A 19,002-nucleotide genomic window follows, 5' to 3' on the forward strand; every position below is an offset into this window, starting at 1 on the left:
AGCAAGCAGGCAACCATGCCATGGAGAGGCACTCGTGCTCCCTACAGCCAACTGAACACCTTTGAAGGAGGTCAAATTATGGCCATCTAAGTGACGAAATGGTCCTTTCGGAGAATTCTCACACAAGTTGGACGTGCTACGTCAGCTGTGCAGAGACGCTGGTGTGGGTGGTGTCGTGAACGTTCTCACACATGTAAACGAAGTTCTGGACCTCCACGCAGCATAGACGCCCGCCAGGATCGTCCTATTGGAAGGGCAGCAGTGGAAGATCGTACAGGTGTCACAGCACAGATAAGAAAGGCTTGAGATTCGAGACGTGTAAACACGAACTGTTCCGAACCGGTTATTAGAAGTGGAAGTACGGGCACGCAAACCTATAGCCCGTCTTTCAGTCGTGTCTCAGCATCGACGTGCCTTGCTCGAATGGTGCTGTCAGAGGATCATTTGGAAGGTGGGATGGCGCGCCGTGGTCTTCAGTGATGAAAGCAGATCCTTGCTGCACGCAAGTGACGGTCGTTTGCGCATGCGACGTAGACGTGGCAAGCGCTGTCTCGTAGAGTGCATTTGTACAAGACACACTGGTCCCACAGCAGCCCTTTTGGTCTGGGGTGCGATAAGCTGCAACTCTTGTTCACGTTTGGTGTTTTTGGAGAGGACGCTAAGCAGCGCTCGGTACATGCAGAATGTTGTTACACCCAGGAAAGTGTTATGTTCTTCCAACAGGATAATGCCCGCCCACACACTGCCCGTGAAACTCAACGTGCTACGAAATACGTTCAGCAACTTCCCTGTCCAGAACGACATCCAGACTTGTCTCCAATCGAGCACGTGTAGGCTATGATGAAGTGACTCGTGCGACTCGTCAATCAACAAGTCTTACAGATCAGGTCGGACAGACACCATATGCACTATCGTAACAATAAATTTTGAATGTACTGTGAATCTCTAAATGGGTGTACTAATTTATTTTTTTTCGGCAGTGTGATTCGATGTGACAAGATAAATCGGATAACTGTGAATCGAAACTTGGAGAGCCGGCCGGAGTGACGGAGCGGTTCTAGGCGCTTCAGTCTGTAACCGCGCGACCGCTACGGTCGCAGGATCGAATCCTGCCACGGGCATGAATGTGTGTGATGTCCTTAGGTTATTTAGTTTTAAGTAGTTCTAAGTTCTAGGGGACTGATGACCTCGGCAATTAAGTCCCATAGTGCTCAGAGCCATTTGAACCATTTTTGAAACTTGGAGACATGCTTTACCCACTGACGCGTGTCGTGCTTCAATATGTCTTGTACGTTTCGCGCAGTCGTCTTCTAGAACCCAGAGGTACTTATCAATTGGCTGCTGGAAGATAATACGTGATTCCACAGTTAATTTATCAAGTAAGCAGAATCACCCTCGACAGGCAGTAAATGAGACAGGAGTGTGTGTGTGTGCGTGTGTGTAACTACCTTCCAGATGGTTGAGTCTGTGGGGAAACAATAGGCTGGCGTCTGCAGCGCCGGCTGCAAGAAACCGAAATGAAATCAGGCCGCAAGCTGTGTAGTGTGGCTGCCCGCGGAGGCGTGACTGGGCTTTGTGGCGTCGGCTACGTGAGGCGACTGACGCGGCCGCCGGGGCTCCTGTTTAAGGCTAGTGGTAATCCACTTCTGTAATCAACGGCCGACTTCATCTCCGGCAGCGGGCGCGCCGTTCTAATTGGGCACGCGTGAACAATGGCGTAGCTCGTCACGTTAAAATCTCCGGGCCACACAATAGCGGCGGGCTCCTCTATACATTTCAGCTGCTTTAAACCCGCCTGCGCCACCAGCCTCTCGGTCTGGCCTCAGAGCAACGTGCGCAAACGTTGCGCAGCGCCCAAATAACGCACACATCTCCCACATCTTCTTCACCTGACAATCTCTACGTTCTGGGAATTCGTGCAGACTTCGCATTATAGAGGAATCGAGCGAATTTCAGACTAGCTACCACTCTGGCATATTCACACATGACCATCGTGTCTAAAAGCGGGATCACCTAGATATACACACACGGTTCCTTACTACACCCCGTGGCTTAAATATCTAGGTATAACGTTGTAAACCGCGGTGAAATGGAACGGGCACATGAGTTCCGTTGTGGGGAAGGCGAATGGTCGACTATGGTTTATTAAGACTAGGAAAGAGTAGATCATCTTTTGTGGTGTACTGAGATATCACACAAGAAGAGTTTGCGATAGTTGGTACCAGAAGTACCGCCGATGTCCGTCCGTAGCAGGAACATCGCTGCACGAAAACCGGTCACGCTGCCCGCGAGGCGAGGGGCAGCACCACCAGGTAGAGAGACGCTCGCGTAAGTACCCTTGCACGAGTAGGAGTTGTCAGCTGCAAGTTGTAGGTCAGCCCGAGTCTTGCTAGGGAGTTCCTATAGAACGTTGTCGAGCGAGATAGAAACCGTGGCCGATAGTCAGACAGTAGTTAGTCTTCAGCAGAAACACAACAATTAGGACAATAAAATTGACATGTATGGATAGAGACAGCCTGCCTCGAGATTTAACTGAATACTGTTAGCTTGGAACTTTTTTTTTTAATAGTACACCAGGACAATAGATTAGTTCTCTTCCGACTTTAGTTCAGTGAACATTATTTAGTTTTTGCTCGAGGATCTGTAGGCAAAAAGAACTGGAAATTTGTGGTAAGAACTTACGGGTCCAAACTGCTGAGTTCGTCGGTCCCCAAGCTTATACACTACTTAATCTAACTTAAACTACGGACAACACACACACCCATGCCCGAGGGACGACTCGAACCTCCGACGGGGGGAGCCGCGCGTACCGTGACAAGGCGCCACAGACGGCGCGGCTACCCCGCGCGGCGATCTGTAGTGAAAGGAGGATCAGATAGACTAAAGCTGCATTCTACAACTGCTATAACCAGCGTTAACAAAGTCGAGAAATATATATTATTATTCAGTATTCTGTGTCACTGTCATTTTTTATGTGCTGCCCTAGAACCCACGTATCTGTCCTACCCGCCCTCAGTTGTTAGTCTTTTTCAGCGGCAGCGAGATATTCATCAAAGTGGAAGTCCCCAGTCCACAACAGATTTAACCTTTTGAGTACCAGTGGTTCCTACATGAAACCACCATTCTTTGGAGGTACCAATGCCTTTCATATGAAACCACCGACGCTACTGCAAGACAGCAGAAACATCTAGTCGTAGGCCAGGTGCTGCTACTAATGTAGTGCATAGCAGCGATCAAATCAACAGTCGGCGTGGACATCGTGCCACAAGATTGTCGCATGTAGTACTTTTTAAAGTGATCATATTGAGGAGATCATTGACACTGAAGGTAAGCATATCTTCAGTTACTGTAACGCAAATTTGAGTTTGTACCACAGCTTTTATGAGTGGTTTCAAAATGAAACCACTGGAGTAGTATGTGATTTTGATGTATATTTATTAACTTTAAGGTCCATTTTTGATTGTTATTTAGGACTACAATTCATTTTACACATCATGAGTTCATGGAAGTTTCAATATGTGGGATTGTGTATAGGAAAAATGCGAAATTGCTTTCAAATCTATCTCATGACATGATGGGTGGTTGAATACTGTACATCCCAGTGGTTCCAAAGTAAAACCACAACAATTGAATCATTATGTTTTCCAATTTATTTTTTTATTTGTTGATTACTATGATAATAAAGGTTAACTTTGTGAAAAATTTATAAATTAATTTCTTTTTCTTGGTGGGCCTCCCAGGGTTAAAGGAGAGGAGACCACGTAACGAACATATCTGTGATCCATTCTTGAGTACTGCATGGCTGTTTGGGATCCCCAATAACTCAGGTTAAAAGAAGACATCCAAGCAATTCAGATACTTTCTGTTAGATTTGTTACTGGTAAGTGCGATCAGCAAATATAGAAATTCTACGTGATCTCAAATTGTAATCCCTCGACAGAAGAAGACGTTCTATTCGCAAAGATTTTTTTTTTCAAACCGCTGCACCTCTGGGAGGCGGCAAAGTTGTCGTAATACACTCCAGGAAATGGAAATAAGAACACCGTGAATTCATTGTCCCAGGAAGGGGAAACTTTATTGACACATTCCTGGGGTCAGATACATCACATGATCACACTGACAGAACCACAGGCACATAGACACAGGCAACAGAGCATGCACAATGTCGGCACTAGTACAGTGTATATCCACCTTTCGCAGCAATGCAGGCTGCTATTCTCCCATGGAGACGATCGTAGAGATGCTCGATGTAGTCCTGTGGAACGGCTTGCCATGCCATTTCCACCTGGCGCCTCAGTTGGACCAGCGTTCGTGCTGGACGTGCACACCGCGTGAGACGACGCTTCATCCAGTCCCAAACATGCTCAATGGGGGACAGATCCGGAGATCTTGCTGGCCAGGGTAGTTGACTTACACCTTCTAGAGCACGTTGGGTGGCACGGGATACATGCGGACGTGCATTGTCCTGTTGGAACAGCAAGTTCCCTTGCCGGTCTAGGAATGGTAGAACGATGGGTTCGATGACGGTTTGGATGTACCGTGCACTATTCAGTGTCCCCTCGACGATCACCAGTGGTGTACGGCCAGTGTAGGAGATCGCTCCCCACACCATGATGCCGGGTGTTGGCCCTGTGTGCCTCGGTCGTATGCAGTCCTGATTGTGGCGCTCACCTGCACGGCGCCAAACACGCATACGACCATCATTGGCACCAAGGCAGAAGCGACTCTCATCGCTGAAGACGACACGTCTCCATTCGTCCCTCCATTCACGCCTGTCGCGACACCACTGGAGGCGGGCTGCACGATGTTGGGGCGTGAGCGGAAGACGGCCTAACGGTGTGCGGGACCGTAGCCCAGCTTCATGGAGACGGTTGCGAATGGTCCTCGCCGATACCCCAGGAGCAACAGTGTCCCTAATTTGCTGGGAAGTGGCGGTGCGGTCCCCTACGGCACTGCGTAGGATCCTACGGTCTTGGCGTGCATCCGCGCGTCGCTGCGGTCCGGTCCCAGGTCGACGGGCACGTGCACCTTCCGCCGACCACTGGCGACAACATCGATGTACTGTGGAGACCTCACGCCCCACGTGTTGAGCAATTCGGCGGTACGTCCACCCGGCCTCCCGCATGCCCACTATACGCCCTCGCTCAAAGTCCGTCAACTGCACATACGGTTCATGTCCACGCTGTCGCGGCATGCTACCAGTGTTAAAGACTGCGATGGAGCTCCGTATGCCACGGCAAACTGGCTGAAACTGACGGCGACGGTGCACAAATGCTGCGCAGCTAGCGCCATTCGACGGCCAACACCGCGGTTCCTGGAGTGTCCGCTGTGCCGTGCGTGTGATCATTGCTTGTACAGCCCTCTCGCAGTGTCCGGAGCAAGTATGGTGGGTCTGACACACCGGTGTCAATGTGTTCTTTTTTCCATTTCCAGTAGTGTACCTCCTGGCTCTTACAACGACGATGATTTAAATGCCATTATAAAATGATCTCTAAAATGATTTGGTTTACGTACATACGTTAAAGCACTTAAAGGAGAGATAAAAACGACAAAAAAGTCAATAGATATTAGCCGGAAGGTGCAATAGTACCACTACTGGGATTCTTAAAGAACCATTTTTGTGAATTATGCTGAGAAAATTTACGTGTCGGATCGAGCTGTGGATTTACATCAGGTTAATACAATCCGTGTTAAATGTAATGTAGTAACGAATTCATATTTCAATGAGCCATTAATACACAGTATATACGGATTTTTCCCTACAGTGGAATGAGGATGAAAACTGGCTGAGGTGCCGAGCAACCGAATACGCCTCCCAGTGAGTGTTCAGACAATGGACCATATAGAGCTGAATATTGTTGACCAGGACAGGAATTCAGTCGATTTTCGAGGAATGACAGAGCGCAAGGTCAGATTAGCTGAGGGTGAGGAAAGAAATCGAAGGTGCCATTTCAAAGAAACCATCATGCGGTTTACCTTCATAAATCACGGAAAACTTAAAATAATATGACCAGACAAGGATTTGAACTGTCGTCCTCCCAAATGTGCCGCACGGGATTAGCCGAGCGGACTGAGGCGCTGCAGTCATGAACTGTCCGGCTGGTCCCGGCGGAGGTTCGAGTCCACCCTCGGGCATGGGTGTGTGTGTTGTCCTTAGGATAATTTAGGTTAAGTAGTGTGTAAGCTTAGGGACTGATGACCTTAGCAGTTAAGTCCCATAAGATTTCACACACATTTGAACATTTTTCCTCCCAAATGTATGTCCAGTGTGTTAACCACTGTGGTTCAAATGGCTCTGAGCACTATGGGACTTAACTTCTGAGGTCATCAGTCCCCTAGAACTTAGAACTACTTAAACCTAACTAACCTAAGGTCATCACACACATCCATGCCCGAGGCAGGATTCGAACATGCGACCGTAGCGGTCGCGCGGTTCCAGACTGTAGCGCCTAGAACCGCTCGGCCACTATGGCCGGCCTAACCACTGTGCCACGTCACTCTGTATCTACAGGTATTGCATCCCTTGTTCTATTAGACTACAAGAAACGAATAACGAGTACAATCGCGGAAGAGAGCACTGAGGTGATGTGAGCGAAAAGGTTCATGTAAAAGGTTAAAACAGAAAATGGGGAACGAGTAGAATTTAGCTAAGTGATTCCTGTTAGTTTATGTTAATATTAGGAACACACTAACACAGTAGAGACAAAAGAAGTACGTAAACTATTGGCAAGATAATTTGTACATTACTGGGCGAATGATGAAGTTAATCATATTAACAACGCGAAACAACGGCCAGTTGTTTTCCTCTAGAAAATCTTTAAAATGTTAACAATGATGTTGCACGTGGTATCAGTATATCACTGCAGCATACTGAGTTGACTATGTGCTAAAAGCACGCCAGTAGACGTCTTGAAAGCTTAGTTTACGAAAGCTGAAATACCGCTAAGAAATAAAAACTATAATTTTCATACAATACAAAATCTGACTTTTCAACAAGGCCATACATCGCTGAGAAATAATCTATAGCATTTGTTACATTGTTTCATCTAGTGACACTGCTTGACACTTACAAAGTTCAGCCCTAGGAAAGAGGACGTGGAGTTTGGAGAGGCACCTCAGCCAGCGCAATTATATCTCTCTGGCAGCGGGTGCAGAAGAAGCATGTGTACATTTCGCAGGCGCAGCACTTTAATGAACTCCGATCCTATTGATGGCTGGCGGTGGGCGGAAATCTCAGCCTGCGAGTCTCGTCATCGTCATAATGAAGCCTGAGTGGGCATTAGAGCTTCCTTGAGGGGATAATAAGAGGAGGAGAATCTCATGCCTTTCATAAGTTCAGAATGAATGGACCAAAGCGTTACTGCAATCTGTGCCACGTCGTATATTCTCATGTAGTCTGGATTCCATTAATTAGCAAATAACGGCACAGCTTTCATCATTATTTTGATAATCGCAATTTTAGGGAACGAAACATTCACATAGAGATTTTCAGGAAGGGTGAAATGTTCAAGTTTAACGTTCCGTTTCAGCCTTAGAAGAACAAGCTGTGATTTAGTTTGACAAAAACTAGGGAAGTAAATTAGAGCGTCCATGTTAAAGGAATATTAGGAAACAAGGGAACACCTGAATTCAGGAGTCAGCACTTCCTCATCAATATACACTCCTGGAAATTGAAATAAGAACACCGTGAATTCATTGTCCCAGGAAGGGGAAACTTTATTGACACATTCCTGCGGTCAGATACATCACATGATCACACTGACAGAACCACAGGCACATAGACACAGGCAACAGAGCATGCACAATGTCGGCACTAGTACAGTGTATATCCACCTTTCGCAGCAATGCAGGCTGCTATTCTCCCATGGAGACGATCGTAGAGATGCTCGATGTAGTCCTGTGGAACGGCTTGCCATGCCATTTCCACCTGGCGCCTCAGTTGGACCAGCGTTCGTGCTGGACGTGCACACCGCGTGAGACGACGCTTCATCCAGTCCCAAACATGCTCAATGGGGGACAGATCCGGAGATCTTGCTGGCCAGGGTAGTTGACTTACACCTTCTAGAGCACGTTGGGTGGCACGGGATACATGCGGACGTGCATTGTCCTGTTGGAACAGCAAGTTCCCTTGCCGGTCTAGGAATGGTAGAACGATGGGTTCGATGACGGTTTGGATGTACCGTGCACTATTCAGTGTCCCCTCGACGATCACCAGTGGTGTACGGCCAGTGTAGGAGATCGCTCCCCACACCATGATGCCGGGTGTTGGCCCTGTGTGCCTCGGTCGTATGCAGTCCTGATTGTGGCGCTCACCTGCACGGCGCCAAACACGCATACGACCATCATTGGCACCAAGGCAGAAGCGACTCTCATCGCTGAAGACGACACGTCTCCATTCGTCCCTCCATTCACGCCTGTCGCGACACCACTGGAGGCGGGCTGCACGATGTTGGGGCGTGAGCGGAAGACGGCCTAACGGTGTGCGGGACCGTAGCCCAGCTTCATGGAGACGGTTGCGAATGGTCCTCGCCGATACCCCAGGAGCAACAGTGTCCCTAATTTGCTGGGAAGTGGCGGTGCGGTCCCCTACGGCACTGCGTAGGATCCTACGGTCTTGGCGTGCATCCGTGCGTCGCTGCGGTCCGGTCCCAGGTCGACGGGCACGTGCACCTTCCGCCGACCACTGGTGACAACATCGATGTACTGTGGAGACCTCACGCCCCACGTGTTGAGCAATTCGGCGGTACGTCCACCCGGCCTCCCGCATGCCCACTATACGCCCTCGCTCAAAGTCCGTCAACTGCACATACGGTTCACGTCCACGCTGTCGCGGCATGCTACCAGTGTTAAAGACTGCGATGGAGCTCCGTATGCCACGGCAAACTGGCTGACACTGACGGCGGCGGTGCACAAATGCTGCGCAGCTAGCGCCATTCGACGGCCAACACCGCGGTTCCTGGTGTGTCCGCTGTGCCGTGCGTGTGATCATTGCTTGTACAGCCCTCTCGCAGTGTCCGGAGCAAGTATGGTGGGTCTGACACACCGGGGTCAATGTGTTCTTTTTTCCATTTCCAGGAGTGTATGTTGATATCTCCACCTCTTTCGGTAGGCTATTATACGTTCAGGATGCCTAGTCTCTTGACTCATGGTTTGTTGGTAGATTCTGGGAGAATAGAAAGGAAAAAATCCTTTGAACGAAAACACTTCCTACTTCTCTGAAACTCAAATTAGGTTGCGTAATCGGAAGTCAAAATCGTTGAAAATACGAGTCACAACTAAAAGGAAGTATTGTAAACTGTAATATATTTTTCGCTATTTTTTCCAGTTATTAGCAGTTACCGTGTATACGGCTAGAACTGCGTAACAAGTTTAACCACGTAGCATATAATGAGTAGTGGTGCCACAGTTAACAGAAGTTTCAAGTGTTAGATAAGATAGCTGAATCGAACGTCCCATGATGAGCAGAAATTTATTAAGTTCAACTTTCGTACAAATGTATAGTGTACAGCTTTCTATTGAAGAAAACATGCTGTTATGATAATTATGCTGCGATATCGTCTTTGTCAACGTAAACGATAACGGTTAAAAGGAGACTTTTCGATAATGATTTATTCTGTGTCACGGCGAATATTATAATTAAATGATTCGAAATATATGTTAAAGATCGTCTCCGTATTGACAAGGGTAGTTCGGAGTACAGCATTGTCCTTTTAGCACTGCTAAAACATTAGATTCGTTCCCGCTTCATACGCTTCCTACTGGGAGGAGGATTCGCCCAAAAAAAGAAGAACTGGTCCACTACAGTTCTGGTTCATCATACCGTGCGCCGATATCCTGGGGTTGACTAGAAAAAACACAGCAGCATTTCTTCGAATAAGAAGATGTGACACAGATGATACGTTGCATGGTAAGAAGTTCGTTAACCCCTGACACTAATCGGGAGGAGTTGGCTATATCTCAGCACACTCTGCTTTCTTTCACTTTATGCTCGGCTAGACCAACACAAATACAACGTTATACTGCACTAGCACGAAGGTAGAAGCAACTTCAGGCGTCTTAGAGCCCTTCTTCACAGTCCATATCATATAAACGTAAACGAGAAAGGTCATGGGATACGTCCTAATAACGTGTCGAACCTTCAACTAGACATGCATGGACTCAACAAGACGTTGGAAGTACCCTGTAAAAATATTAAGGCGTGCTGCTTCCATAGCCCTCCGTAATCGCGAAAGTGTTGCCGGTGCAGGATTTAGTGCACGAACTGAACTCTCGATTATTTTCCATAAGTGTTTCATGGGTTTCATGTCAGGCGATCTGAGTGGCCAACTCATTCGCTCGAATTATCCAGAATGTTCTTCAAACCAGTCGCGAACAACTGTGGCACGGGACGTAGCGCATTGTCATCCATAAATATTCCATCGTTGTTTGGGAACATGTAGCCCATGAATGGCTGCAAATGGTCTCCAAGTAGCCGAACATAACCATTTCCAATGAATGATCATATAAACACACCATTAATGGGTCACCGCCAGCTTGCACAGTGCCTTGTTGAGAACTTCTATCCATGGCTTTGTGGGGTGTGCGCCACACTCGATCCCTGACATCAGCTCTTACCGACAGGAATCGGAACTCAGCCCACCAGACCATGGTTTTCCTGTCGTCCGACCGATATGGTCACGAGCCCAGGAGAGGCGCTTCAGGCGATGTCGTGGCACTCACTCAGGTATAACTTCGCCGCACTGTCCTAACGGATACTTTCGTCCTACTCCCATATTGATTTATGCTGTTATTTCAATCAGCGTTGCTCGTCTGTTAACACTGACAACTTTAAGCAAACGCCACTGCTCTTGGTTGTTAAGTGAAGGCCGTCGGCAACTGCGTTGTCCGTGGCGAGTGGTATTGCCTGACATCTGGTATTTTCGGCACACTCTTGACACTGTGAATCTCTGAATACTGAATCCTCTATTGATCTCCGAAACAGAATGTCCCAGGCGTCTAGCTCCAGCTATCATTCTGCGTTCGAGGACTGTTAATTCCGGCCATCATCACGTCGGAAACCTTTCCACATGAATCACCTGAGTACAAATGACAGCTCCGCCAATGCACTGCCTTCTTATACCTCGTGTACGCGATACTAGCGCCATCTATATATGTGCATATCTCTATCCCATGACTTTTGTTACCTCAGTGTGCTAATGACCTGGTAAACAATATTAATTGCTTTCTTAGACTTTCTGCAGATGAGGCAGTTACATAAATGGAAGTTCTGCCTGAAAAAAGTCCACAAATATTCAGTTGCATTTTTACAAGTTTTGACAAAGGTGCAAAAGTTGGTAACGTTCATCAAATGGTCTAAATTTTAAAATGTGATCCTCGCAAATCGTAAGAACGCTGTGTACCATGACTACAGTATCAGTGAGTCATACCTGGTGTCAAACACTTACAAATACCTGAGTTCTGCAGTTTGTTGGGATATGAAAATTGAATGGTCGCATAGGCACAAGCGTAGGAGCTACAGGTGGAACTCTTTGGTTTATTGATAGGATACTGGGAAAATGAAAGCCTGTTTACAGAGAACGCTGTTTACAATACATTCGTGACATCGATCCTAGAATACTGATGAAGTATGTGGGTCCTATAATAAATAGGACTAAGATGAGATATTGATGTATACAAACGGCAGCGCGAATGGTATCTATGTGTATCCCCTACGGGGACCGCGAAGAGTACATTAGACGAATTACGGTGCTTAAAAAGGCATTTAAGAAGGCATTCTTCAAATGCAAATCACTAATAAAAGAATACACCCAAAAAAGAGAGTTAAAATTTCCACTGCACCATTCAACGTCTTGTTATGGGACTTAATTTGAATTTAAAGTTTCGCTTCTTTACTTTATTTATCGCCTTTGATAAAATCATGGAAAAGAAACCAGCTTTCTCTATATATTTGGTATTCAGAATAAACCTGCCTCTGCATAGGTAGAAACGAGATCCAGTCACAAATTTTGGGATTATAAGGGAGAAGCGTAGATGTCCACTGCCCAAATAATGTTCTCCTTGGAACAATTTCGAGTATAGCGGTGCGAAAAGGCGCCACAGCACCTACGGTGGCACCTAAAACACTACAAAATCAACTGAGTCACATAGGATAAGCCGAACACATAGTGACTACCCCAGCGAAATTACAACAGGTAGGTGTGCGATATTCAAGAATTTATCAACAGCGCACACATGGCCAAAGCCACGAATGATGTTTGTCTAAGACGTACGTATTGTGATAGATCGCGATGGTCAGCTCGTCAACCAGTCTCAGAGAACACCTGATGAAGACGTCGAGTTACGACGTCGAAATATCGTGTTGGGAAGACGAGGATAACCGGCAGTACACCCGATTCTACAAGATGACAACAAATCACCGGGAAAGTCTTAGAAATTATAACACTAATCGTCTGTGGAGAGAGAGCCAGCAATTTTCACATCCTGGGTTTGCTGTTGAACGTCGTAAGTAACAGGAAAATTTCATCATCTTCTGAAGAGGAATCGCGGAAGGACATGGCACACCTTGAGCCACATCAAAGCCATCATCATTGCAGCGAGTTAAGTACATCGTACGTCCTCGAATTTCCTCAGCAACATTGGTATTATTTGTTTGTCGCTTGTAATCTGCAATCTTTCTTTCAGCATTACTTTTCTGAATACAGAGTGCGTCACCTAAAATACGCCCTTCCGGTATTTACGAAACCGTTGAAGTTGTCGAAACAAGATTTCCGAAAAACAGTAGAGCGCCCTTACTTTGTGCTCAGTGGCTTTATAACTACTTTATCTACCTATATATTAATATAATCCATTTCAGTTTTATAAGGAACTGTACCCATTGCGGTAATTTCTTATAACCATTGTCATATGATGTTATCATGATTCATACTGATAATTTTGCTAACAGTAGTAGGATATGTGTTAAATATGAAAACCATGACTGCCGCCAAGATTCAGTCTCCGCTCTTGTGGCACGTTAACATCAGGTAACGAGGAGGCACCCATAAGCATGAAGCGGCTTGATCTTCTTTTTGCACATACCGCGATTCTCGTTGCGACAAGTTTCAAATGCTTGACTCGCTCTACCCAAACGCGGATTTCTCTCCTACTGCAAAATGTATTTTTACATCTTAGGGAGCAGAAAGCGTTAAATAGAAATTTAAATATGTTTCCCTTAAGTGACAGTATTTACAATCCAAATAAATAGTAAAGTATAGTATAGCATAGCAATTTTAAAATTTTTGCAGTTCTCGGTATGACCAATGTTTGCTGAATTCTTCCACAGTAACAGAACACTGACTGCATGCAATAATTTACGTAAACTACGATACAATTCGTTTTGACGCTACTGTTACACATCTACAGGATTGGAAGGAGCAAATAAAGAGACGGAAATTACTATACTTGTGCGGCTTCTATCAAACGACGACGTTCTCTGTAGCCACTTTGCTTACGATACTGGAAGTACCCATGACTCTTGCGACCGCAATAAGGTGAGTGTCTCCGATGGAGAAGGGTAATTTAGCTTTCAAACCAAATATTACGAAAGTTTCAACTGGATGTTAAGAGAAGCAACCAACCCGAACTACATCTTCCTATAAAATGTCTAGAAGTAAAACGCAACAAGAAAACTTTCAATAAACTTATTGCGCATTTCAGAATTGTTCACTTCAGTAAATGAATAATTACTAGTGACAAATTCACATATTTCAAGATGAGACAGATTTATTGTGAGAGAGTGGGAAGAGGGTGTTAAGTGTGCAAAAATTAAAGCTCGATCAAAAAGGCAACCTGTAAGTAAGGCATGCAATGTGTAATTTTCCCTGCCGTAATAATCTACACGTACAACAGGATCATCATCATTAACACCACCATCAACATAATCATAAATCAAGGTTAAACCATATCTGGTTTATTCTACCCCCGAGTAGTTTGATCTCTCTATCTTTTCTCTGGCCACCCTTTCCGTCGAGACTTCGCAGCGAAGATACGTGTTTACTTTTATTGCTCATGGCTGCTTCCGAACGATATCTTTATACGTAGAGACAGTGTTCGGTATTCAGTGATTGATACAAGGAGCAGTGAAATGAAAAGGAGGCAGAAAGAAATCCCTTATTATTGACAACTGCAGCACTATTCCAGTCTTCAAATTTGGGAATGATCCCGACCTGATTTTATAATACCACGCCACCTCGTTATCCTCATGTGTAAGGACAACGTTATAACCAATTTTAAAGTGTCATATGGAGTGGTACTTAGAAAGGATCAGATTACCGTTTCACGGCAATGTTACGGCAAGGGAAGAATCATGCCGTCCCCACTCTCACCTCAGTGTGGGTGTGCGGACTGTGTCGAGGTTTCGAGATTCCTCGACCTACGCTATGGGGTGGAAGATTGTAGGACGCCCATCGATAGATAAAGGGTGCGCAACACACAGGAAGCAGCTACATGGTGAGCACATAGAGGTTTTTTAGATTAGGTTCCTTCCCACGGGAAACAAACCGTTGGCCTGAAAAATTAGCAGTTCATGACACTGATGTGGGTGTGACAACTGTAAAAATTGTTAGTTCGCCTAAACTGGTCATTCCAAAGGATTTAAATATGCTAAATCTCGCGTTAGTAAATTGTCGAAGTGTCTGTAGCAATATCCCCGAGCTACTCTCCGAAATAAAAGTAGTAACGCCAATATTGTATTGGGTACCGAAAGCTGGTTGAAACCAGACATAATTAGCAGTGAAAATTTGAACTCGGATTGGACAGTGTTAAGGAAGGATGACACTGATGGTGTGTTCATTGCAGTTAAAAGCTGTTTAAACGCAGTTGAGATCGATAGTGTGTCTGACTGTGAAATAGTCTGCATAAAGCTGTCAATCAGACAAGGATTGACCATTGTATTAGGATGTCTTTATAGACCACCAGCATCCGCAACAAACGTCGCAGAACGTTTCAGGGAAAGTCTTGAGTACATAGCAATTAAATATCATAATGGTTGAGATGGCTCTGAGCGCTATGGGACTTAACATCTGAGGTCATCAGTCCCCTAAAACTTAGAAGTACGTAGACCTAACTAACATAAGGACATCACCCACATCCATGCCCGAGGCAGGATTCGAACCTGCGACCGTAGCAGTCGCGCGGTTCCTGACTGAAGAGCCTAAAACCGCTTGGCCACAGCGGCCGGCAAATATCCAAATTATCTATTAGTTATAGGTGGAGACTTTAATCTGGCGTCTATTTACTGGGAAAATTGCACGTTTATCACAGGAGGCAAAAGCAAAGACTCGTGTGAAGTTATTCTAGGAGCGCTCTCAACATACAACTTTGAGCAACTGGTTAGAAAACCAACTCAAGACGGGAACATATTAGATATCTTGGCTACAGACCTGATCTTTTTGAGGAAGTTAATCTGGAAGAAGGTATTAGCGACCATAACGTCGTTGTGGCTTCTATGGCAAAGAAAACACCGTAGAGTTTTCTTGTTTGGGAAAGCAAATAAAAGTGTCATTAATGAATATCTTCGTAGTCAGCTCCAAGCATTCACCGCGGGACACAAAGATACTGAGCATCTTTGACCGGAATTTAACGATATTGTCCACCACGTGCTAGAGAAATACGCTCCTAGCAAAAAAATTTAGGGGTGGGAAAGGATCCACCTTTGTTCAAAAAACATATTAGGAAGTTGCAGAAAATTTTGCACAGTCGTTTTAAACATAGTCACTGCCCCGCTGACAAACAGATATTATGCAAGATGAAAACAGCTGTCAAAACGTCAATGAGAGGTTATTTTAACGAATTTGAAAGCAGTAATTTATCTGCAGCTACTAAAAATAACCCAAAAAATTTGGTCGTACGTAAAATCTATGAACGCTACAAATAATTCAATACCTTCTCTTGAAGTACAGGTAATGTAACGGATGATGATAAACAGAGGGCCGAAATTCTAAACCTAGCTTTCAAAAACTCGTTTACGATAGAGGACTGCAACACCATTCCCCCTCTCAATTATCGAACAAACGCAAGGATGGCTGACATAGTGTTTAATGTATCTGAGATTGTAAAACAGTTAAGATCCTTAGACGCCAGGAAGGCATCTGGCACAGACGGTATCCCCGTAAGATTTTATGTTGACTATGCGACAAATATAGCACCATTCTTATCCACAATCCATCGGAGATCATTGGAACCGTGGAAAGTTCCACGGGACTGGAAGAAGGTCCAGGTCATAGCAGTCTATAAAATGGGTAGAAAATCGGATGCACATAATTACCGGCCAATTTCAGTGACATCGATTCATTGTAGAATCATGGAACATATTTTGTGGTCAGACATAATGACGTTTCTAGACTCTGAGAAGCTCATCTGCAGAAACCAGCACGGTTTTAGGAAACAGTGGTCATGCGAGACGCAGCTGGCTCTCTTCGTGCATGATATACAAGTTCCAGATACCGGCTCCCAGGTTTATGCCACATTCCTTGACTTTTGAAAGGCGTTCGAATCAGTTCCGCACTGTCGCTTGCTCCAAAAAGTGGGCGCTTACGGTCTATCCGATGACATATGCGATTCAATAGAAAGTTTTCTAACAGACAGAGAGCAGTATGTTGTCCTGATTCAAATGGCTTTAAGCACTATGGGATTTAACATCTGAAGTCATCAGTCCCCTAAACTTAGAACTACTTAAACCTAACTAACTTAAGGACATCACACACAGCCATGCCCGAGGCAAGATTCGAACCTACGAAAGTAGCAGCAGCGCGGCTCCGGACTGCAGCGTCTAGAACCGCTCGGCCACAGAGGCCGGCTGTCGTCCTGAATGGGGAGACCTCAACAGAAACAAGCGTAACATCAGGTGTGCCCCAGGGCTGCGTAATAGGTCCGCTGCTTTCTACGATTTACACAAACGATGTGGTTGATGGAACTGACAGCGGTAACTGAAGCAAGACTGGATACTGATCTTAAGGAAAAGGTGAATGGACGAACGAAGATCTTAAGTTTTCTACGTTAACCTCGACAGCAAAAATCTTTCGCGGAAAAATATTAGTCCTGCATAATCTGAAAATCAAGTAACATACACTCACGACTAAGCACAATTCAGAACGAAGTCAGTTTAATATAGCCAGTGCAGTATCACAAAACGAAGTCCCCGAGCGGGATGACGTCACAACAGCAAGTGGAAACAGGAGCGCAGACAGAGGAGTGGGTGAGCCTTTGACTGGCGGCCAATTTGCCTTGCTAACCGATTATGCTGCCAAGCTTCCCTATAGGCTGAGTTCCGCCAAAGCAAAGATATTACTCGTGCCTTCCACCTAGAGGTATACTACCCCAGCAGACACAAGTGATTAAATTCTTTGAGACAGACAAATGCCTACTGACGCCTACACGTATACGCGGGGTGAAAGGTGTCTAGCTACAGAGTTCTTTAAAAATTGCTGAGGTTTTCCCCCACATTTTAGTATCTGCATGAGCCACGACCGCTGGGACTACAGCAGACAATGAAAGAGCTTTTTAAAACATAAATAGAACCAAATTATTTCAAGTCTTGCTTGACAAGGTTCCTTCGTAACATTCAGTAACAGTAATACAAATCGTCTATGACAGAACATATATCTGAAGTTGAAAAAGAATTACACTTCACTGATCTAGATAAAGGAGCCATGTATCAACTAATCTCTTTAATTAGTATGTTGACAATGCCATAATAAATAGCAATAATCGTAATACGCTTTGCAGACAGCCAAGTGATCTAACCTAGAACAGAATATTATGGAGAAAAAGGGCTCTAAATGCCTGTGAAAATAAAAATGACAATAATTTACATACATCCACACAAAAAACAAAATTGTCGGTATTTCGAGTATGTGAATGAGTTACAACTAAGACAGTCATTAATAAGGAGACGGGAGGGGGTGAAAGCCGAATCTCTGGCGTTTTCAACCTGTCGCATTCTGGCTGAGGGAGACAACCGTGAAAAAAAAACCGGGCAGGGCTGTAAGTAGTCCTTCACCGCACAACGCTCGCAACGTGGGCAGGTAACATTCTCTTACAGAAAAACTTCAAGCTCCCACGGACACAACTGGTCACAGAATAACAGTGTAGTCATTCTTAATGTGGTGTCACCGCTAGACACCACACTTGCTAGGTGGTAGCTTTAAATCGGCCGCGGTCCATTAGTACATGTCGGACCCGCGTGTCGCCACTGTGTGATCGTAGACCGAGCGCCACCACACGGCAGGTCTCGAGAGACGGACCAGCACTCGCCCCAGTTGTACGGACGACATTGCTAGCGACTACACGTACGAAGCCTTTCTCTCATTTGCCGAGAGACAGTTAGAATAGCCTTCAGCTAAGTCCATGGCTACGACCTAGCAAGGCGCCATTAACCATATCTGGAGAGAGTCTCACTTGTATTATCAAGAGAAATGTACCACAAAGAATTAAAGTTAAGTATACGAGAAGCTCCGTTATTTTCTTTATAGCTTTCATCACGTATCCTGTTTCAGACTTAACGCAAGACGGCTTGAGTTGACGCGTGCCCTTTCGGCTACCTCCCTTGTGTCTAGACTGTCTTGTCTAGACACAGCACTTAATATGGTTCTCGTTCGGCATATTGCCTCAGAATGTCACGAACACCTGCCTGAAAATTGCATCAGATAATACTTGCCCTTACTCAGTTGGTAATGGCTTTGATAATTTAAATGGTAATACAGTTATTTTCAACCTAATACGACAGCGGGAAGTGAAAATAAACAATCAAAATTCGTCATTTAGAGATACCATTTTAGATAGGTCACTGGCACAGCGAAGAGAAGGTCGTGATAAGTGTATCTTATTTGTAAAGGGCGATCAAAAAGCTGAAGTCCATAAGTTCCTGCTGCTCACCTCGCCCGGCAGGAATCGTCGACCCTTCTAGGTCATTTTTAAGTGACCGAATGTGTGATAATCGTATGGGGAGACAACAGGAATACAGGG

The 19,002-nt window shown here is 45.4% G+C and overlaps 1 protein-coding gene across 1 annotated transcript in view; it reads right to left on the reverse strand.

Moving 5' to 3' along the window:
* Nucleotides 1-19,002, reverse strand: part of LOC126249076 (D(1A) dopamine receptor-like) — a 65,945-nt gene that overhangs the window by 27,980 nt on the left and 18,963 nt on the right. The window contains exon 2 of the mRNA XM_049950727.1: nucleotides 1,590-1,821. Coding sequence (XP_049806684.1) covers nucleotides 1,590-1,821 — 232 coding nt within the window. The remainder of the gene's footprint in view (nucleotides 1-1,589; nucleotides 1,822-19,002) is intronic.

Source organism: Schistocerca nitens, chromosome 3 (genome assembly GCF_023898315.1).
Source record: "Schistocerca nitens isolate TAMUIC-IGC-003100 chromosome 3, iqSchNite1.1, whole genome shotgun sequence".
Classification (NCBI taxonomy): Eukaryota; Metazoa; Arthropoda; class Insecta; order Orthoptera; family Acrididae; genus Schistocerca; species Schistocerca nitens.